Raw genomic sequence first — 22327 nt, 5'->3', positions numbered from 1 at the left:
TCATGAAAAGCAAAAAAACTAATCATGATAAAATTAAAAAAAATAAGAAAATATTATATATTGGTATTTGTCTACTGATCTGTGGTCAGAGTGTTATTTATGTACCAATAATTCCAATAATTGTCATCATTTTTATTCCTGAGGGGAAATACGCGAGCTGAGGCCGGCTGAGGCATCGAGCAGTGCTGCCCCACCGAGAATTGCGCAATCCCTCACAAACTGGGTAGAGCGCATGCGCTCAACCCAGTTTGCTTTTTCACCATTGTCTCCAATGTAATGTTTGTAGACACCTTTATTGTATGATCGCACTTTACTTAAACTGGTTATAACATATTTAGTCTTGCAGCAAGACTAAATATGCTGATCTGACATAAAACCGCGCTGAAAAAGCATGAAATGAGGCAGCCAGTACCTCTGCCTCACTGAAGGGGGCGTATGCGTGTGCCCACTGTGTTTACAGGATGCTTCGTTAACTTATTTTAAGCAGTCAAGTGCACTACATCAGTTTGTTTATTTAAAAAAAAAACATTTCTGACTGCAAACATGGAAGATAATGATTCAATAGCCAAGCTCAGACATTTCTCAAAACTGGACTTTCAATCAAAAAAAGGTAATAAATGAATGGTAATAAATAAACTTCTAGCTACTGGGGGAGCATCGGTAGGCTAGGGGAACACATATTAATGTTAGAAAACCTTAGAAAGTTACAGTTTCATGACATGGGATGTTTAAGTTAAGTGGTAGGGGGACTCACGGTTATCTGACTGGAAGTCTGGAACATACTGCTCATCTGGGACCTGGGCTGTGGACACAAGAACCAGTTAGAACCAGTTTGTGTGTGTGTGTGTGTGTGTGTGTGTGTGTGTGTGTGTGTGTGTGTATAATTCTATGTGTGTGTGTGTGTGTGTCGCTGTGCATGTATACGTGATTTTGTGTGTGTGTGTGTGTGTGTGTGTGTGTGTTAATGTGCATTTAAGTGTGTGTGGGGGTTGGGTGTTGCTGTGTGTGCGTACCTTCTGCGATCCACATTTCCTGCAGCTGGCTGAGGTCTTGGAAGAGATCTGAGTGACACACACACACACACACACACACACACACACACACACACACACACACACACACACACACACACACACACACACACACACACACACAAGCCAATCAGTGACCAGCGCTCAGTGATTCATCCGTTCGTCTTCTAAGAGACCCTGGCTGTGAATTACCCTCACAGTCACACAAACTGCAGGGTTATGAAACCATGAACACACACTTATTACTTTATTGTGTGTGTGTGTGTGTGTGTGTGTGTGTGTGTGTGTGTGTGTGTGTGTGTGTGTGTGTGTGTGTGATACTGTGTGTGTGTGTGTGTGTGTGTGTGTGTGTGTGTGTGTGTGTGTGTGTGTGTGTGATACTGTGTGTGTGTGTGTGTGTGTGTGTGTGTGTGTGTGTGTGTGATTCTATGTGTGTGTGTGGTTTAATAAGCACATCACTTAGCTCCATGCTAACACACAGCTATACTAGCAGAGCATTTTTTCCGTGGTTAACTTTCCTTAGTGACAGTGTCATAGCCCATTAGGTTAATGATTAATTAGAGAGCCAGACCTTCCGTTTCCTGAGCCAGCTCCGTGTCCACGAAGCGTCGCTTCCTGTCGGTCGCCGAGCGGCCGCTAGGGGGCTCCGAGGGGCACTTCTGAAACGCAAAGATATTACATCACAAATGTACAAAATAATAAACCGAACAATAAAATAAAACCTGACGATATAGTACGAGAACGGGGGGGGGGGGGGGGGGGGATTAATGGGGGGTGTAAATTGTTGATTACGAACCCTAACCCTATTAATTATTATTATTAATATTAATAAAGTATGCACACAATTTTATGCCAATAAAATTGTGTGCTGTCACTCACGCTCCGGGGGTCCAGGAACGGAACCTGCTGGTCGTAGAAACCGTCCATCTTGTGGGAGGAGATTCACCTCCTTCTCTCCGAGACGGCCCAGGTGGGAGAGAGGAGGGGGAGGAGGAGGAGGAGAGACCTCCTTCTGTGAACACATTAGGTGACTATTAGGGCTTCGCTTTGTTGAGTTGTGTGTGTGTGTGTGTGTGTGTGTGTGTGTGTGTGTGTGCGTGTGCGTGTGCGTGTGTGTGTGTGTATGTGCTTGTTTGTGTTTGAATGCGGCTGTGTGTGAGTGTATTTAGTATTTTCCTTATTACTTTGTAACACCCTTCACAGTATAGGTTTGCCTTTCCATATCTCATAGAGATCGTGGGGGCGGAAGGACATTTTTAAGTTGCATTTCTGCAGCAAAGTTTATTATTAAAGTCTCAATCAGATAAATCGGAGCAGTGATGGTTTTAATTCGTGCTTCGCGCAGGACAGCCAACCATCCAGGGTAAGGTTGGCTGTCACTCTGACACCGAATCAACTTAAACGCATCCCCGCAACACGACGGAGACCCAATAGCATCTCGGTCCCCCCCCCCCCCCCCCCAACACACACACACACACACACACACACACACACACACACACACACACACACACACACACACACACACACACACACACACACACACACACATTGCTCTGAGCTCCGCCTCACTGGCATCAAACTCAACCCGGCTACTCACCGGAAAAACACTTTTTTTTAAAGGCTGCAATCCACGCGTAAAAACAACTCGGAACCCGTAAGGAAGCAGCCTGCGTCTGATTGGTCCACAGACAGGAATGCACGCACCCGTCTTTAGTCGGGACGTCCCGCATTGAATAAACAAGCCATCGAACTATCATCATCTTTTTATTTTAATGAAAAGTTTCCGAAACACCGCAACTCGACTCCCCCCCCCCCTCTCTCTCTCTCTCTCTCCCTCACTCCCTCTCTCTACCTCCCCTCCCCCCCTCCCTCCCTCGGACCCGTGCCAAGTCCACCCTCGCTTGCTTTGTGAATGAACTGCAACCCGACACCCCCGCGGTGGGGGGCCGGTTCCTCACCCATTCATAAAATAAGACTCGGGACTCGAATACATCACCGTGCACGAGACGGGGAGGCGATCACAACAACTACACAAAAACAACAGCAACGAACTGTTTTGGTCCCTGCGTGTAAAGGTCCGGTGGCTTTCATTCGCGTAAAATGGCGTTCGAGTTTGAAGTTTCGCCCATTGCGCGATAAATCAGCGCACGTCCACTCGTGCAAAATAAACGTTAAAATACACCATATTATACCTTACAACGCGGTAATAACGCACATCTGGAGTAGAAACGTCCGCAGGACTCACGGTTGCGAGTTTGGATCCACGTAGCACGTAATTCCCTCTCTGCGCTCCTCGGTCAGTACACGGCTGTGGTTTTTTTTTTTCTCAATGGAGCACTGCGTCATCGATCCTGGAGTGCGAGCCGCTGATTGGCTACGGCGCAACGCCAGTCAAACCCTGGTGCCAATCCCGTGGGCGGACAGCCCTTGTCGACCTCGGTCTATTTTTTATGAATGGTCACGTTTCATTCATGTTATTTTGGACCGCGTTCTCTTAAAGGGGCCGATACAAACACGTCAACAGAGGATCTTTGTCAACAACAGCAACCACAAAACAACATTACAAGTTATCACGATAACAACTAATTAACGATTTAATTAATTTTGATTTAATTAAGATAATTCGTACAAATGATTTTATCCTTGTCCATCAACCATCATGCTTTTTTATTTTAATTAATTAATATTAATAATAATAATAATAATGCATTTAAATTGTTATAACTGTGGAGAGAGAGTTAGGCTATTTTAATGAGTGAATTGAATATTTCTAATATAAGTGAACGTGTTAAAATTCATGAATTAGATGTTAAGTCAAACTCAAAGTCTGCTTTATTATAAATTTGAAGGGATACAGATTAATCAAAATTGTGTTAATCTCCGACCCATCGTGCAATAAGAACAGAGGGATAAAATAAGATAAGTCATATTTGCAAGAAATAAATTCCAAAAGTGCAAAGAAAGCAAAACTAAAATACAAATAATGGAAATAAATGGAAATGTGCAATATGAGGAGCATATTTTGCAATATGTACAAAAATAACTGTTTAGTGATAACATAACTAAGTAAGAGTATAACCTATATCATATAATATAAATTGTTTTTTCGACCTGAGCTATTGGTCGACCGATATCTTTCATACTTGATATATCTATTTGATTTGAGTGATGGCGCAAACCTTTCTTCTGAGTATTAGATTGTGCGTCTTTGATCTTTTGTAACGAAACTCTCTCTCGCCTCGCCTCGGTTCATACGACTGATGCATTATGGATAGCTTTGTTTCATCTCTGGACCATTGAAGTCGAGGGGGGGGTGGGTGGGTGTGTGTGTGTGTGTGTGTGTGTGTGTGTGTGTGTGTGTGTGTGTGTGTGTGTGTGTGTGTGTGTGTGTGTGTGTGTATTTCAGTGCAGTAGTGTCTGTATGCAGTAGTGTGTGCATTTGAGTGTGTCTGTCTGAGCGCAGTAGTGTGTGTATGTAAGCGCAGTTGTGTGTGTTTTGTGTGTGTTTACTGTATGTATGTATGTGTGTGTGTTTGTGTGTGTGTGCATTTCAGTGCAGTAGTGTTCGTATGCAGTAGTGTGTATATTTGAGTGTGTCTGTGTGTGTGTGTGCAGTAGTGTGTTTATTTAAGTGCGATTGTGTGTGTGTGTATTTAGTGTGTGTGTGTGTGTGTATTCAGTAGTGTGTGTATTTGAGTGTGTGTGTGTGCAGTATGTGTGTATTTAAGTGTGTATGTGTGTTTATATGCAGGAGTGTGTTTCTGTGTATGCAGCAGTTGTGGCAACCCGGCCCCGACACGGCGGGCCTGGAAGCCCAGAGGGCAGGTAATATAAACAGTCTACCACCCTTTTCCCCCAGAGGGCGCCAAGGGTCGCATTGGCAAGGTCCCACTCAACGCCAACGGGAGACACCTGTGTACCAGGCCAATCAGACCCAGGTGAGGGCTATAAAAGAGAAGCTGAGACGTAGTCTGAAGGCAGGAGGTATGTGACCCATGTAGGAGCAGAGAGAGGAGCGAGATGCCCTACCCGGACGAACCTTGGCCCCAGGACCCGGTCTAGAGAAGACCACAGGAGACCACGGCAGGACCTCCTCACCTGGATACCGGGACAGCGTGTGAGGAACGACCACAGCATTCCCAGTGGCTCACGGAGCCCAGACTCTTTATTTGTTATAGTTTGCATTGACAGGTGATTCCTTTTATTCCGTTCTTTGGATTTAATAAACGTGCCTTGTCGGCAGTTTGAGCATCAGAGACTCTTGTTCCTTGATCGGAGGCGGGCTGATAGAGCTGGGTTACCACAGTGTGTATGAATAAGTGTTTGTGTTTACTGTTTGTCTGTGTGTATGCAGTAGTGTGTGTATTTGAGTGTGTGTATGCAGTAGTGTGGGCTGTATCATTTTGATCGACCTATCTTGCAGTGCACACAAGAAACTCTAAAGTGGACCAAGATCACTTCTGTCTGTCTGCGTCGGTGCCTGCCCACCTGTTGGAGAAGGCCAGGTGTGAGGGGGCGCAGTAGCTGAACTGGTCCATGACGTCGGTGAAGATCTCCTGCTGCTGGTCTCTAAGGGATGGAGACCCCCGCCACACAAAGTGCAGCCTCTGACACACACATCTGGTTGTTTAATTACAGGATTAATATGTTGAATTCATGGCGCTGATGATAATGCAGCACAGGTTAAAGCATGTATTAACGACGTTTTTCCCGTTAATCAACATCTAAAATTCCCCAGTAATGGACTGATTGGTGTGGCCGTAGAGCAGCTCCATGTCTGCAGCCTCTTCTACATTCCTGAAACACTGATTCCATGTTCTACAAAGTAGGTCACAGGTTTGGGTGTTGTGTCAGAGCCCCGCCTTGTCCCTCTGCGGGCTGTCCTTGAGGTCGTAGTCGACGCGAGAGATGAGATGGGCGTGGAACCCGGCGAGGGCGAAGAGCACGGGCGGGGTCGCCGAGGCGCCGAAGGGGTCGGGCGCACGCCGAACGTCTCGTACAGGAAACCATGGCCCTCTGGGGGGAGGGGAGGAGGGAGGAGAGGAGAGGAGAGGTTCAGGGACAACGCTACGGTCAAGTGAACAAGACACTGAATGCTCAGTATCTATCTTTTACTAAAGGATCGTGTGGTGGTTATCAGGGACTCCCTGCCTAAAGGTTGTAGGTTCAATCCCCAGTGTCTTCACCATGACCTGTAGGAGTGTTGCTTGATCCAGGAGCCAGACCCCACCTCTACCTTAACGCTGTCTGAATCCACCGCAGGTCGCTCTGGAGGGAAGCGTCGGCCGAATGATTCAAATGGTCAACATAATGTAGGAGGGTAGGTTTCGTGTTACCGGTCAACTGCAAGATCTGGTCGTCGAGGTCAGTGACGGCCTCGTCATGCATCACCTGACCCCCCCCCCCCCCCCAGAACGAACTCCAGACGGCCCTCCTTCACCAGCTGTCGTACCTGGAGGAGGAGGAGGGAAACGGACAGAGGCTTTTAATGTGAGGTCACACCCAAACTACAATTACATACAGCATACAGATTTAACCCCAGCTTGAATGAAAAGGGGGGTACCAGCCCATAGGCCTGCAGGTTCCTACCTGTTTCTGGTGTGTGGGGGTACCAGTACCAGCCCATAGGCCTGTAGGTTCCTACCTGTTTCTGGTGTGTGGGGGTACCAGTTAAAGCCCATAGGCCTGTAGGTTCCTACCTGTTTCTGGTGTGTGGGGGTACCAGTTAAAGCCCATAGGCCTGTAGGCTCCTACCTGTTTCTGGTGCATGGGGGTACCAGTTAAAGCCCATAGGCCCCTACCTGTTTCTGGTGAGTGTCTGTGGCGGCCGTCTCCCACCAGTCTGAAGAACTCCTGCTCCACCGCGATGAAGCGCCGCCGCCCGTCTCTGGAGAGATCCTCGGTCACACTGCTGTACACGTTGGCCGCGTAGGCGTGCATGCTCTCCTGCACACACACGCACGCGTGTGCGCGCTGAAAAATAATAATTTCTGTTTAGGATTGAAAAAACAACCGACAACCCGGATGTGACGCAGCGGAAGTATCCTCGAAAATGTAGTCAGATTGTAGTCTCGAAAATGCTTTACGGCACAGACACACACCCAAACATGGCACCGGCTAGATATAAACAGCCAGTTGCGAGGCAATTGTTGCATTCATCATGGATCAATCGACTGATAAGGGACCCAAGAGGCGACTGTCGGTGGAACAAAAGAAGAATGGACCAGAAAAGAGATCAGACACGAGTGAAAGGGGAACTATGCAACTCTTTTGGCTTGATTTACCTTAATATAGTAAGTAAGTAAGCTTTATTTGTACAGCGCCTTTCACAGACCCGGGTCACAAAGCGCTTCACAGTTAAAACAAAAACAATAACAATACACAGTTAAGAAGTACATACAAATTTAAGTTTAAAAGGTCAAGACAACTAGGTGACAATCATAGCAGCCCCAAGACAGCTAAGCAAAAGCATGAGCAAACAAATAGGTCTTTAGTTGCTTTTTGAAGGAGTCAACAGACTCCATTGAACGCAGAGAGAGCGGAAGATCGTTCCAGAGCCTGGGAGCAACAGCCTGGAAGGATCTGTCTCCTCTGGTCCGGAAACGAGTGTGTGGCAACACCAGCAGATTCTGATCCACAGACCTCAGAGCCCGAGATGGGGTGTAAGGCTGGATCAGATCACTGATGTAAGGCGGAGCCTGGCCATGCAAAGCTCTGAACGTTAAAACCAAAATTTTAAAATTGATCCTGGACGAAACTGGCAGCCAATGAAGAGCTTTAAGAATAGGGGTTATATGAGTCCTCCTATTGGTGCGAGTCAGAACTCTCGCTGCAGAGTTTTGCACTAACTGCAGGCAAGACAGCTCCTTTTTGTTTAGACAAGAAAACAAACTATTACAATAGTCTAAACGCGAAGACACAAATGCATGAGTGATCAGCTCCAAGTCATTTTGTGACACCATTTTTCTGAGTTTCGAAATGTTCCTCAGTTGAAAAAAGCAATTTTTGGTCAGCTGTTTACAGTGCTGCACTAATGACATGTCTTTGTCAAACACAACACCCAGGTTTCTTAGGCCACGTTCACATCTAGCGTTTTTTGTAATAGGGAAAAGTTGAGCCTACCGTTTTTTCAACAAAAAGTTTGACAGACTGGCCCAAGTCACCCAGGTACTGGTTAATCCCTGGAATGGAATCATCAGGGGCAATAACCAGTGTTTCTGTTTTGTCCACATTAAGCTGCAGGGTGTTATCACTCAGCCAATGTTTTATCTCCACCAAGCACTGAACTAAGGAACTTAGCCTCTGGAGCTCAGTTGGCTTGAAGGAACAGTAAAGCTGGATATCATCAGCAAACATGTGGTAGGAAACATCAGGAAATCCCTGGATGATTTTTCCCAAGGGGATCAAATACAGCAAAAATAATACAGGACCCAAAACGGAGCCTTGGGGGACTCCACACAACAGATCTGCTGACTCAGACCTTATTTGGTTAACAGTGACACTAAAGCTACGCCCAGAGAGGTATGACGAGAACCAGTGTAAAACTGACCCTGACAGTCCTACTTCATCCCTCAGTCTTCTCAGCAGGATCTGGTGGTCAACTGTGTCAAAGGCTGAGGACAGATCTAAGAGAACTAGAACAGTGTACTTTCCCGAATCAGCAGACATCATAATGTCACTGGACACTTTCAGTAAGGCCGTCTCCGTAGAGTGAAGTTTACGGAAACCAGACTGAAAGGTCTCATGGATGTTACCCTGATCCAGGAATAATGACAGCTGTTCAGAGACCACCTTCTCTAGGATCTTGGACAAGAGTGGCAGCTTTGAAATAGGCCTGAAGTTACTGAGGACAGTCGGGTCTAAGCCTGTTTTTTTAAGTAAAGGCTCCACTATGGCATGCTTAAATGTACTGGGAAACACACCTGTAGACAGAGAGAGGTTTACCATTTTGGTGACCCAGGGGCCAATTACATCAAACACTTTCACAAAGAGCCTACATGGAAGGACGTCAGATGAGCAAGAGGAGGGTTTCATCTTGGTCACCAGTGCAGAGATATCAGCAAGAGTCACAGACTTAAATGAAGACCACAAGCTGGAGACAGGCTCAATGACAGCAGGGGTTTCACACAAAAGGGGAGGGATTTTCTCCTTGATCAACTTAATTTTGTCAGTGAAAAATCTCAACAATGCACTGCTGTCAGCTTCACAAAAAACAGGGGTAACTGGCGCAGCAGAACATACAAGAGAATTGATAGTGTCAAATAACACTTTGGGGTTTTTCTTATTTACTGTTACCAGTTGGCGAATGTACTCCGATCTGGCATTTTCCACTATCTCATTGTATGAGGACACAAGATCCCTGAGATAAAGTCTGTGCACCTCAAGGTTAGTGGCTTTCCACAGACGCTCAGTCTTTCGACATAGTCTCTTTAGACTCAAGGTATCTTCATTTGTCCAAGGGCACACTTTTTTCTGTATTGACAAGTTTGATTTAACAGGTGCCACCTGGTCCAGAATTTTAACACACTGCTTGGTAAAACAGTGCATAAAATTGTCCACATCGAGGCAATCCATGAGTAAAAGAGGGTCAAACATAGCAGAAAAACTGTCTGCAGTATTAGCAGAGATAACACGCCTCTGAGACCTAACTTCTAAGGGCTTAGGCTCAGGGCTGAAGTGCAGATCAAACAAAACAAAACAATGATCACTCAGATGGACGTCCTGTACAGACACATTTAAAATGTCCAGGCCAAGAGTAAAAACTAAATCTAAAATGTGGCCTTTCTGGTGTGTAGGCTCAGAAACATGTTGCTCAAAATTAAAAGCTTCAGTCAATGTTAAGAGTTCCTTTGCGGAGCAAGATGACCTGTCATCAACATGAAGGTTAAAGTCTCCAAGGATTAGAACAGATTCCAACTTTATTATGGAGGATAAAAAGTCACTAAAATCCTTCAAGAACACAGCAGCAGGGCCAGGAGGACGGTAGATTGACACACAGTAGAATGGATTTGAAGAACCCACCCTGACCATCTGAGACTCAAATGAAGTGAATTCTTGGGTCTGAGTCACTTTGCATGTGCAACTGTCCCTGTATACAACAGCCAGCTGCCAGACCCCCCCCCACGACGACAGGGGTGGGGCTTCCCGACGGCAGAGCAACCAGCTGGACAGAGTTCATTTAGATGAATAAACTCTTCCTCTCTCTGCCATGTCTCCGAAAGACACATTAAATCCAGCTTTTCTCTTGTGAAAAGATCGTTCAGAGAGAAGGATTTATTTGCAATAGACCGGGCATTTAACAGGCCGATATGCAACGTTGATGACGTCACAAGAGTCATTGCGATGGTTCTATTATACATTTTTGTTCGATTGTTCGTTGTTTCGACTCCCCCTTGCGCATCTTGGTGGAGAAAAGGAATATGTTTCTGCCGGCGACCCGCCGCACTCTCGCGGGAGTCTCGGGTCTCGCGAAGTAACGAATTGCTTTACGGCACAGACCCCCAAACACGGAACCGGCTCGATATAAACACAAGTAACTAAGGGATTGTTACATTCATCATAGATCAGCCGACTAAAAAGAGACAGAGAAACCCAATGTCGGAGGAACAGAAGAAGAGAAAAGGGAGACTGACCGACAGAGAGGCCAGACACGATTAAACGTTGGGCAAGCTTTTCAGGAATAGCGTGAACTGAAAGAAAAAGAAGACTGCAAATCAGACGCCGACTTGGCCGTGTTGCTTTTGAAATTGAAAGTACCCTTGGGTGAACTTTGTCTTCGTGGTATTCTTGATGTTGATAGTCTCTGTACAAATGTGTTTGCGCAACCATTGTGTTGTGAGCCCTGTAAAAATTGTTTTCTCGACCGTTTTGTTGTGAGCCCTGTATGTTTCTAGCTTGCTTGGTTGCAACCATATAAACACCTTTGTTTCCATGGGTGTTTTGCTGTTCATCTGTCTCGTCCCCCAGAGATACAGACTGAATCCCCGAATCCAGGTTCTTGTTTATTTAGATTATTATGTTGGCCAACACTCTTACACTGATTGTTCTGTTCAGCCTAAGATAAAACAATTATAATCTAGGATATCAATTCTCCCCGTCAACTATAAAAAAGGATGGATTTATGTTTATTGCAATACAAATACACCATTTAAAAAATGTATAACCTTGCCTACACTTTATGAACATCTACTTCGGACATGGCTCCACGCATTCGCCGGCTTCTTTGAAAACAAATGCACATGGCTCACGTAGAAGTGCATGGGGAAGGGTCGTCAACGAGTTGCTACGACAGTGTTGTAAAATATCTACTACGAAGCTGTAGGGGGCGCTGTGTAGAGAAATGTGCGTGCCAAAACCAAGAAAACAGCGAAGAAATGCCCGAAGTTGCATAGTGGGACTTTAACTTAATTTTTTACAGTGAATTGTATTATTAAAGTCCCACCTGGACGGTGTACACCCACCCCACGTCCATGTGGCTGTGGGGGACCACGAAGGCCCTGATCGGCTCGTCTTGAGCCGCACAGGAGCACAAGAGGAACGCTGTTAGGAAGGATAAACCCTTCATCTTTACACGAAGTCCACACGTCAGTAGAAACATACACACTTCCTTGTTATGGCCTGGGTCCGGTTTGTGATTGTCACGTGACCAACTCCCCCCAGGACGGAACGTCAGAAGTGTCAAACCACTGCGGCGCTTTAGCGCTAAAATACTACTACCGTAGTCTTTAGTTAGTCCAAAAAAAATAGAGTATGGAATATGAAGAAGCCAAATAATACCAGGATGTTGTACCTTGTAAATTCTTAACCGGGACGGGATTAACCAGGCTGACATCCAACCAGTCGGTAAGCAGAGGTTAACCACCAGGCTTCATGCAGGAAGACGCAGACTTTGGGTTGACATCAAGTGTCAAGGCAACGTGATAATATAGGATCATCATCAAAGAGAGAGTTGACTAAGTTCTACATTTATTTTTTAATCCTATTGGTGCATTGTGTTCTGAACACATTTATAACCTGCCTCTGGTCTTCAGTGATTCATCAAGACAATCTCGAGAGAGACAACATGTTATTGACATGTTATTAAAACAACTTGGTGTACATCTAGAGGCCCATTTCAGCACCACCCCCCTTAGTGTTGTGTGTGACTAATCTATCCATCATATATCTGGGCTGAAATGGCTTTTGGCTAAGAGCACCCAGTGGTCAATTGTGCAAATAGGCTACTTGCACAAGCACTTCCTGATTCGCCGTAATACAGCTCATCAGCTTCCGGTTCCAAGATGGCAACGTTCTACACCCGGTGTTTACAGGAGCTGCCGACAATAAATATCACAGATGTGCATCGTTTATGTCGGGAAACAAAAACTCCGACAAGCAAATTGGAGAAGGGGTTTAGGCTGTATGCTTCGAACTTCATTCACAGCTACGAAGGTAAGAAAACGACGTCTAACAGACGCTAGCTACTGTCAAAGTCTAATCTGTCAGTTAACTGTCACTGTCGAACGTGTATTACGACGCAGGAACAGCAAACGCCAACAAGATTTCTTAACGAGTGTTTTATATCAGCCTTGATGTTTGCCTGTTGTGTTGAGTAATAATAGTTTAAGTACAGCCACGGTTTTGTGTATATAAAAGTAACATTACCAGGGTTGCCAACTTTGGGACTTTGGCTGGAGTGAGACTCTAAAATATTAGTGTGAGCGGCTAATTTTTTGGACAACCCTTAACCTTAATTTTTTTTTTCAAAATGTACAATTCATTTATTGATTGCAGTATTACAAAATAAAGACAGGCATCTCAAATAAAGACATCCCCCCACACAGCCCACTACAGTGGGCTGTGTGTGTGTGTGTGTGTGTGTGTGTGTGTGTGTGTGTGTGTGTGTGTGTGTGTGTGTGTGTGTGTGTGTGTGTGTGTGTGTGTGTGTGTGTGTGTGTGTGCGTGTACACTCCGCAGCAGAGGCAGAACATAGAAGTTACATATTAGGCCTGTTGTATGCCACAGGGGCAGTTTTGGCCTGCTTCACAACCTCTGCAGGAGGTTTGTATCTGAAGCAGGGTTCAAGGCTGCTCATTTTCATGGTCATAATTGACGACAGGGTGCCTTCAAGGTTTCTGGTGTCAGTCTTGTTTAGGCCAATAAGTTCGCTCAGCATTCAAGTGAGGCATGCTCAACACAATCTGGGCCGATTTGAATAATTTGGGGAATATGAAAGTGCTACTTGCCCGATTCTTACGATTTCCAAGACATACCCAGGGCTAGGCTCTACCCCCCATGAAAATCGACAAGATATACTATATAGCAGGGGTGGCCAACCTGCGGCTCTTTGCCTCGTTTCGTGCGGCTCTTCAGTTCACATCAAATTTTGTGTTAAATATATATATATATATATATTTTTTTTTTTTTTTTTTGTATGTGTGTGCATGTTCGCAAACGTTTTAATTGATGACGCAAAATAACGTTCACAAACGTTTGGTGTTGATGCAACATAAAACGGCCTGCTCAGCTTGGAGGAGCTGTCACGTTAAAATTGTACCGGGGGTGAAAATTTTACCGGCCTACGTCATCAGTTGTTGACAAATTCCAAACCTGCCTGGCAACAGACGACGCGATCATTTGTTGCCTGGCAACGGGCGATCGCGTCGAAGGACGCTCGTTCATTGCACTCCTTCATTGAGCGTGACAAGACAGGTTTTTGAAACGTGCTTTAAACACTCAGTTTACTAGCTAAATTTGATTAAACAATTCAATACAATACAAATATAAAGTAAAAACAAGTGTTATCTAGCGATCCGTTATCTGTGTTATGTTATTTCGTCTTTGGAAACATGAGCCGAATGTTTTTTGAAACCTGCCCGGCAACGGACAACCCAATCAAATCAGTTGTCAAGATGTCAACAACTGATGACGTAGGCCGGTACAATTTTCGCCCCCGGTACAATTTTAACGTGACAGAGCTCCTTCCCATGAGTAAACAATTTGCGTCATGTAGGCTACGCTCCAAAAATGGTAGGTAAAAAATGCACAGCAAAAAGAAAATATGAAGAGGAACACAGGACGTTTTTGACAGTGGGAGAGTTTATATTTTTTTGTTGAACGTAATGGGAAGCCATTCTGCCTTATATGCCAGGTGTCATTAGCGCAATTCAAGGCTTCAAATCTTCAGCGCCACTTCAGCTCACTCCATGCTAACTTCCACCAGGAATTTCGGAAAGGGACTGAACTTCGCAAGCACAAGTTAATCGCTTTGAAAAGGCAGGCAGAAAAGCAGACACAGATGTTCCAAAAATCTACGACGCACTCAGAGACTCTAACGCTGGCATCTTATCAACTGGCTTGGAACATTGCACGAGCTAAAAAGCCATACAATGAAGGGGAGTTTGTAAAAAAATGCCTCAGTGACGTTGTTAAAATCTTGTCTCCTGAAAACGACAAACTAAAACGAATGGTGTCAGACGTCCAACTGTCCCGCCACACTGTTGAACGCAGAATATCGGACATTAACACGGCTATTGAATCGCAGTTGCACTCCGATCTTCAAGAATGCGAATATTTTAGTGTCGCATTGGACGAGTCTTGCGACATTCAGGACAAGCCACAGTTGGCAATATTTGCACGGTCGGTATCAAGTGAGTGTCATATCAGAGAAGAACTCCTTGACATTGTGCCATTGAAGGACCGAACCCGTGGAATAGATGTAAAAGAAGCGATGATGGCTGCATTTGCGAAAGCAAGTCTCCCGATACCAAAACTGACTGCAATGGCCACGGATGGAGCACCTGCCATGATCGGCTCTTTGAAAGGGCTTGTGGGGCTGTGCAGAGCTGACCACACATTTCCAGAGTTTTGGAATTTCCATTGTATAATCCACAGGGAGCAACTTGTCTCTAAATCACTGAATTTAGACAACGTCATGAAGCCCGTGATGGAAATCGTCAACTACATCCGCACACATGCGCTTAACCACAGGCAATTCAAGAATCTCATCGCTGAGCTGGACCAAGGGCTTCCAGGTGACCTGCCGCTGCACTGCACTGTGAGGTGGCTGTCAAAAGGCAAGGTACTTTCTCGCTTCTTTGAGCTTTTGGATGCCGTGAAACTGTTCATGGAAGAGAAGGACAAGGACTATCCCGAGCTCTCTGACCCCAAGTGGATTATGGATCTGGCCTTTTTGGTCGACATGCTGTGTCACTTGGACAGACTGAACCTGACCCTGCAGGGTAAGTTACACATGCTGCCTGACCTGGTGCAAAGTGTGTTTGCATTTGTCAACAAACTGAAGCTGTTCAAGACGCATATTCAAAGGGGAGATTTAGCGCATTTTCCCGCTCTGCTAAAATCCAATGGGCAAGACACCTGCTGCGCCGCCCTGAAAGAGCAAAAAGCCAGATATGCAACGCTGGTTGAAAACCTGCACGAGAGCTTTGTGACCCGGTTCTGTGATCTACAACTGAAAAGGCCACAGATTACGTTCCTCGTCGACCCGTTCAATGCGGAGACAGACTGTTTGAAAGCCCCACTAGTCACAGATGAGGCTGCGGCTGAGTTGGAGATGATCGATCTTTGTGAGGAGGACCAACTTAAACCTGCTTTAAGGGAAGGGACCATTGAGTTCTGGAAAAGTGTGCCAATGGAAAAATATCCCAATGTCAAACGGGCTGCGCTCATGATAATGTCAATGTTTGGGTCAACATACGTCTGCGAGTCTGTGTTCTCTACCCTTAAACACGTGAAATCAAAGCATCGCTCTGTTCGGACTGACACACATGTGAGAGAATAGCTTCGAGTGGCAACAACGGAATACAAGCCAGATTTCAAGAGAATTGTTCAAGGCAAGGAATGCCAGAAGTCCCACTAAGCAACATGCAAAGTAAGAGAAAAACGCTATTGTAAATTGTTATATTTTTGTTTGTGGACTTGTTGTTCATTGTTAAACATTGTTTAAAATTGTTCAAGGCAAGGAATGCCAGAAGTCCCACTAAGTAACATGTATATAAGAGAAAAACGCTATTTAAAATTTTTGTTTGTGGACTTGGTTGAACTAAGAGTGTGTGTGTGAGACAGTGCACACAATGTTCTCTGTGGAAATTTTTTTAAAATTGTTCAAAGCAAGGAATGCCAGAAGTCCCACTGAGTAACATGTATAATAGTGAAAAACGCTATTGTTATATATATTTTTTGTGGACTTGGTTGAACTGAGAGTTTGTGTGTGAGGCAGTGCACACAATGTTCATTGTTGCAAATGACTGGCCTGTGGTCTTCGTACTGTAGGAGTCCATTTCTGTCATTATGTTGGTTGTGTGACATTTACAGTAAATCTGGCTGAGCAGAGATGTGTGTGTGTGTGTGTGTGTGTGTGTGTGTGTGTGTGTGTGTGTGTGTGTGTGTGTGTGTGTGTGGAAGGGATGGGGGGATGTTCATGTGTACCCGTGTGTATGATGTGGCTCTTTGCAGTAACAGTAAAAAATGTGGCTCTTAGGGTGCGTCCCATTTCTACCCCTTACCCCTCCCCCTTACCCCTCCCCCTTACCCCTCCCCCTTGGTTTGAAGGGGTAAGGGTGTCCCAATTCTCATTTTGGTTAAGGGGTAGGGCGAAGACAAAAGGCTACGTAGCCCTTGAAACGAAGCGAAAACGTAGCTTGAAACGAAGCTATCCAAGGACCACACTTCAAAGGGAGGGCTTCGAGGAAAATCCGGCCGAAAATGCATTTTTACTAGTTGTTATCATTCGGACTCATGATGTAAAGTTGACAGTATATTCAGCTCGAAGTCATACACGGACAATGCGATCTCTGAGCTCGATATAAAACATGACATAACGGTAAATAACCGTTGAACTATACAAGATTTTAGCGCTCTCTAGTGGCCAACCGAAATCGCCAAATAAACAAACAGCAGCGATGGCTCAAGCGAAGGACACGCACAAATGTAAGTATTTTCAGCACTTTAATTACGGCAGACTGGTGTAATAATACTATTTTCGAGCGGTTTTTAATTGTGAAGTTAGTTTTGAATCACTAGTCAAGTTTGTTTTGATTCACTAGTCAAGTTTGTTTTGAATCACTAGAAGCCGATGCTAATGTGTTCCGCTATCGCTATTTGTTGAGATAGATATCCGATATCCCTTGACATGACATGTTAAGGTTTCAAGTAACATTTGTGTGCAGTGGATATGCTTACTACTACTATTCCTTGGTTGATTATACCGGCGCACTGCTTTGATATCGGTAAAGCTGCCACCTAGGCTACATCGCTCGCCTGTCAAACTGAAGATTTCCTTTCCAGCTTTACCTCAGGGACACCACAGGAGACCAGACGGCTCATTAATTTCAGGGGGACCAGGGACAATGAGTTCCTAAAATCGAAAATGATCGCCAGAAAACAGTGGGAGTGAGTCTTACGTTGTTCAATCTTTTCATTCTTGCGTCTGTTTTCTACTTTGGTATTTCTGTGTTGAGCTCAATAGCCCACTGAATGTCTGTGTCATTATACCAATTGCCTAATGAATGTATCAACCAAACGAGACCATTGTTTTTGTTGTAATTTAGTATTTTTGTGTGTGTGTGTGTGTGTGTGTGTGTGTGTGTGTGTGTGTGTGTGTGTGTGTGTGTGTGTGTGTGTGTGTGTGTGTGTGTGTGTGTGTGTGTGTGTGTGTGTGTGTGTGTGTGTGTGTGTGGGTGGCCAAGCTAAATTTTATTTTATTTTATTTTATTTTTTATCATTGTTCATACCTTTTTTTATGTGAACTCCACCAAATATTGGTTCCTAAGTAAGTTGGTTTCGTTGTTCCCTATGGCATGCCTTTTGTTTCCCTGGGGAGTGGTTTGGCGTTGCACCTGTGTGCACCTGTGTGTACCTGTGTGTATGTGCAATGACAACAAATAAAATCCTATCCTATCCTATCCTATGGCAATGTTTTGATATGTTGAGGGGAGTGTCTTATGTCTGCATTTATTTGAAAGAGCATATGCACAGAAAAGCAGACGGACAGAGTTACAATGGAGATCCAGCGAGTTTTTAAAGCCATGTGACGCGTCGCATCACATAGGGAAGTTAACGCCAGCATTTCTGACGTTTTTATCCACTAATTCATTAGGTTATGTGAGGCAACGCAACGCAACGTATGCTTGATCTGAAACATGCCTACTGCGGCTTCTGTTGACATAGCAGTCAGCGACGATGAAGCCACGTAATGGAGGGGCGTCCCATTTCTTAGGGGAACGTTTTACCCCTCTGTATTGAGGGGCAAGGGGAAGGGGGAAGGGGTAAGGGGAAGGGGTAAGGGCTAGAAATGGGATTGGGCCTTAGTCTCTGACTGGTTGGCCACCCCTGCTATTTAGTATATCCAAACGTCCCACCAATATTTATACCACTTGCTTACTCTCTATATGTCATTCATGGTTTTATATTTATAATTTTTATTTTACTCTACATTTAATTCTTCATAATTCAGGCATTATAGAACTTTCATGGTCATAAATAAAAAATATGAACTGCAGTTTAATTTCTTTGTTTGTTCTTGAATTGATGTAGAATGGAGCAAAGGCTCCTGGGATTGGGAAATGCGTTTATCCAATAAACAGATGGAGGTCAAGTCTATTTTCGGAAATTTAGGGGGATATATTAGTGGCCCCACGTCGAATGGTATGACCCAAGATACGTCAGACAGAGAAAGCGCGCAAATTCGACGGTACCGCCTTGTCATTTGTTTACCCAGGTGCCATGGCAACACCATTGCTACCTCTCATTGGCTGAATCTTTGAGAACGTTGTAGACTCAATCGATATAAGGTCGCGGGGAGACGAAGCTCTGTTCGTTTGTATATTTTATTTACGCGACCATATTTTTGTTTTATGTTAAAAAATAAAAAAGAATCAAAGAACCAGTTCTTCTTGTTTTAGGGAACAAGTTCTTGTCGTTCACGTTCGGGATTCGTTCGTTGTGAACGAATCGGTCGCGACCGACCCATCCCCAAACGCGCATCAGTGGGCTCCGACTCCGGCTCTGAACTCTCTCTGACCTTTTCAAACGCAACTTAGTATCAGGTGCGTTTTCAGCGAATCAACGATCAGAGAATACTGCCGTGATCACGTTGTAGGTAGGTAGATGTTACAGTAACAGCTGTTAGTCTGCTCCCGCAGAAAATGAACGGGAGGATTTTTTATTTTGGCGTGACATTTCTTGCGTGTGCGTGACAGCGTGAGATTGATGGTGAAAGCGTGAGAGTCACGCCAGGGGCGTGACTGTTGACAACCCTGCATTACTTAGCTACCTAACGTTTCTTTCCATGTGGTAACATGTTATAGATGTGATGATGCGAGTAACCCAGTACAATTGAAGCTTAATGAATTTGTATGTGTTATTTCATTCAGTGTCCAATAAAGACAAGCTGACAGTGCAGGTCAGCGTGAGAGCCTTGTGCTACAGGTCGATGGGGAAGAGCGAGGCACCACAGTTTTAGAGTCTAGGCAGGAAGCTGTGTTCATCCCTGTTCAGTGGTGTTTGTTCGGTTAAGCAGTAGCTAACTGTACGTCCACACCAGGAGCGACCAAAGCGTCAAAGACGCTCTGGTCGCTCACAAAGTTTCGCTGCGAATTTTTCTGTTCGCTTTGGTCGCTCAAGTCGCTCATGACGTACAATTCAATTATGCAGACGCATTTAAAGGAACCGTATGCGTTTAGTAGGCCCTACAGACAGCCACATCAAATAGTGAACTCTCCCATACACCTTGGCCATATTGCCGAGACGGTTTTGCTTGTTCGATAAAGTGCTTCGACAACAAGTAGGACAGTGATTCCCCCCAATATAAAAAAAATCTTAAAATGTAGGCTAATTACAACCGAGAACAAAAAACCCTGCGTGCTGTAGTAGTTAAAATATGTTTCACTGATCTGGATCTGCAAATCATGATCTGCACTCATTCGTCGCATTCAAAACAAATAGACGTTGGGACACATGGCTAATTTGCATACGTGCACAGGACTGGTTGGCTCCGCAAGGCAAATAATGGAACATATCTATCTATCTATCTAGGCCTTTCTGTCTATCTATCTATCAACGCGTGTCTAGTTTTAATGTGATGTATTGTGTGTATTATCCAGTCAGACTTGTTCTGTGTGGTATTGTAGGCTACTGTCCTGTGTGGGACGAACCACCTAAATGGATTCCCGACGATTTGTGTCGTTTGGTATTAATAAAGACTTGACTATCTATCTATCTAGACTATTTAATTAAAAATTATTCACCTCAGGCTCCGTGAATAGTGGGGAATAGAGGGATAAAAGACAAGAGATATATCCCTTGTCATTTATCCCTCGTCTTGTCGATTAGTTTGTTTATGTGACGATTTCAAATAGGCCTACTATTTTGGTTTTGTTTAAAGCATGCTACACGCGATTGGTTGGTTAGATTGGTGGCATGCAGAGCAAATTATAATGATTCCCGCTTAAATACGAACGTTCTAGATGTAGCCTATAAATACTCCCGCTTATCATCACTTGATATCCAAACCACTATGGCGTTTCGATCTCTGAACTGAAAAAGGGTGGGTTCGTACAACACCGGGTGCCCAGTTACAGCCGCGATTATACTTCAGCCGACATTTTGTTCAGTGAGTGAATAAAGGTAGGTAGGAACCAAAGTGCCTGCCGATGTTCCCTGGGATCCACGCAAGCGAAGAGCGTCTACATTCCGATTGGCTGTCAGTGTTTGGTCGCTGAAGCGAATAATAGTCATTTGCATAAAGTTAAAAAGTTGTCAACTTCTTTTTGACGCTCTGGTCGCTCAACTTTGGCCGCTGGTAGCGTTGGTCGCTTTGGTCGCTCTGGTCGCTCTTGCCCATAGAAAGTGAATGACTTCCGGCGATTTGGTCGCTCAATTCGCTTCTGGTGTGGACGGACAGTAAGTGTAGTCCTCAAGGGCCAACAACTTGAATGTTTTTCATGTCTCCCTGTTTTTCACACACAATTCAATCTGGTCAAGGTAATGAGTACAAGGCTACAACTTTTCAATAAACAAGATATTTATTGTCGTTTGCACAGCAGAAGTACAGGTACATTGGAATAATTGTGATTCTTGGAGTCCGCTTTAAAAATAAAACACATCTTTATTTTAAGAGGGAGAGAATATAACAGTAAGCATTCCGGGTGGTAGGCTTTTTCTAGCACAGTTGAAGTACTTACCTTCATAAGAAACAAGTTGTTTTTTACACCCATGATGCTGAGGTTATATTTCTAATGATTTACCTTTTTCTCTTAGATCAAGCTTTGTGATTCATCACCCCAGTGATGAAAAAAGAAAGAGTTAATCTATGGGCTGGAGCAGCTCTCTCTGAGAGGAAAAGAAAAAAAGTATAGCTCAAAAACAACAAATACAAATGCAATGGCATCACGTATAATTACATCTGTAACTACTTATAAAGTACTGTTGATGCACGTGCAGGTGCGACCACTTCTTTTTTCTGGGCAGCTGATTTGGCTCTGGAAACACGGACCATCTTGTAGAGAAGGCTCAATCAAAGACCAAAAAGCTATCAGATGGTTGTAGCTGGCAAATCTATTCACAAAAGACATCGCATAAAATTTTTCAATTAGAAGTGTACATCAAAAGTATACATTGTTACCAAAATAATGTCAACAGTAACTACTAAGATTAAGATTTTATCGTATATATAATATATATATATATATTATGTAGCAGGGTGACCTGTATTTCTCCCATATATCTGTTTCAGCCTCAGTCACCTCCCTTTTACCTGTATTGTGACTTGTGCCACTATGCAACGGTTGCTCTACCGGATGGCGTCGTAACTAATCCCTGGCACTCAGCTGACAGGTTTGTTTAGTTTCCTCTTTGGGTGCAGTTCAATAACTGCACCAACTTCCTGTAAGACAACCTGATCTGTGTGGATATCCAATGCCCTAATGTGTTCTCTGTGCTCTCTTTTTAGAGTAGTGTTCTTGTCCGGGCCGTATCTTTGGGAGGCGCGGTTTGGTGGTTTGCCGTGTACTTGCATGTAGATAAGTAGGGTGTTACCTGCTCAATTCATACATTTTTACAATTGTTTATTAATAGTATTTTGTTCTAGGACCAGCATTGGTGGAGTTGGAGACGGTCACATTCTGGCGCTGGCGCTTCAGTGCTCCTATTTTCATCTCATAGAATAATAACATGACTTTTTTCAACCATTTAAAAATAAACTTTTGTAGACTTGAACTGGAAACATGTCTCTGTAAGTCTTTACACAAATCTGTATCATAAATGTTGTTTGTTTTTGTACTATTGGTGTGGTCACA

General features: G+C 44.4%; 2 protein-coding genes and 2 long non-coding RNA genes across 10 annotated transcripts; 2 read left to right on the top strand and 2 right to left on the bottom strand.

The window, feature by feature from the left end:
* Positions 1 to 326: 326 nt before the first annotated feature.
* Positions 327 to 3399, bottom strand: LOC132460743 (ETS translocation variant 5-like). 7 transcript variants are annotated; one of them, XM_060055623.1, is made up of 5 exons: positions 3280 to 3399; positions 1911 to 2043; positions 1603 to 1690; positions 1014 to 1061; positions 327 to 802 (listed from the first exon to the last, which is right to left on the bottom strand). In XM_060055623.1, exons 2-5 carry the CDS (start codon positions 1956 to 1958, stop codon positions 729 to 731), a joined length of 258 nt encoding a protein of 85 aa, XP_059911606.1. In that variant the 5' UTR covers positions 1959 to 2043; positions 3280 to 3399; the 3' UTR covers positions 327 to 728. The 7 variants fall into 7 exon arrangements, with proteins under 7 accessions (XP_059911606.1, XP_059911605.1, XP_059911609.1 ...); XM_060055622.1 differs by having other exon boundaries at positions 3250 to 3390; XM_060055626.1 differs by having other exon boundaries at positions 1603 to 1687; positions 1911 to 1980; positions 3227 to 3377.
* A 2346-nt stretch (positions 3400 to 5745) lies between these two features.
* On the bottom strand, positions 5746 to 11831 carry LOC132461221 (epididymis-specific alpha-mannosidase-like). The gene is given in 6 exon segments (XM_060056272.1): positions 5746 to 6050; positions 6371 to 6443; positions 6445 to 6486; positions 6836 to 6875; positions 6877 to 6980; positions 11476 to 11831. Coding segments are annotated over 6 exon segments (642 nt in total). The 5' UTR covers positions 11632 to 11831; the 3' UTR covers positions 5746 to 5823.
* A 421-nt stretch (positions 11832 to 12252) lies between these two features.
* Positions 12253 to 22254, top strand: LOC132461220 (uncharacterized). The gene is made up of 4 exons (XR_009526555.1): positions 12253 to 12681; positions 19302 to 19564; positions 20944 to 21866; positions 21982 to 22254. It is a non-coding gene; the product is annotated as an uncharacterized LOC132461220 (long non-coding RNA).
* On the top strand, positions 16549 to 17690 carry LOC132461219 (uncharacterized). The gene is made up of 2 exons (XR_009526553.1): positions 16549 to 16961; positions 17330 to 17690. It is a non-coding gene; the product is annotated as an uncharacterized LOC132461219 (long non-coding RNA).
* Positions 22255 to 22327: the final 73 nt, after the last annotated feature.

The sequence above is a fragment of the Gadus macrocephalus genome, chromosome 7 (assembly GCF_031168955.1).
Source record: "Gadus macrocephalus chromosome 7, ASM3116895v1".
In the NCBI taxonomy this organism is placed as follows: Eukaryota; Metazoa; Chordata; class Actinopteri; order Gadiformes; family Gadidae; genus Gadus; species Gadus macrocephalus.
The sequence above is the reverse complement of the archived record's forward strand: the minus strand, read 5'-3'. Positions and strand labels throughout refer to the sequence as shown.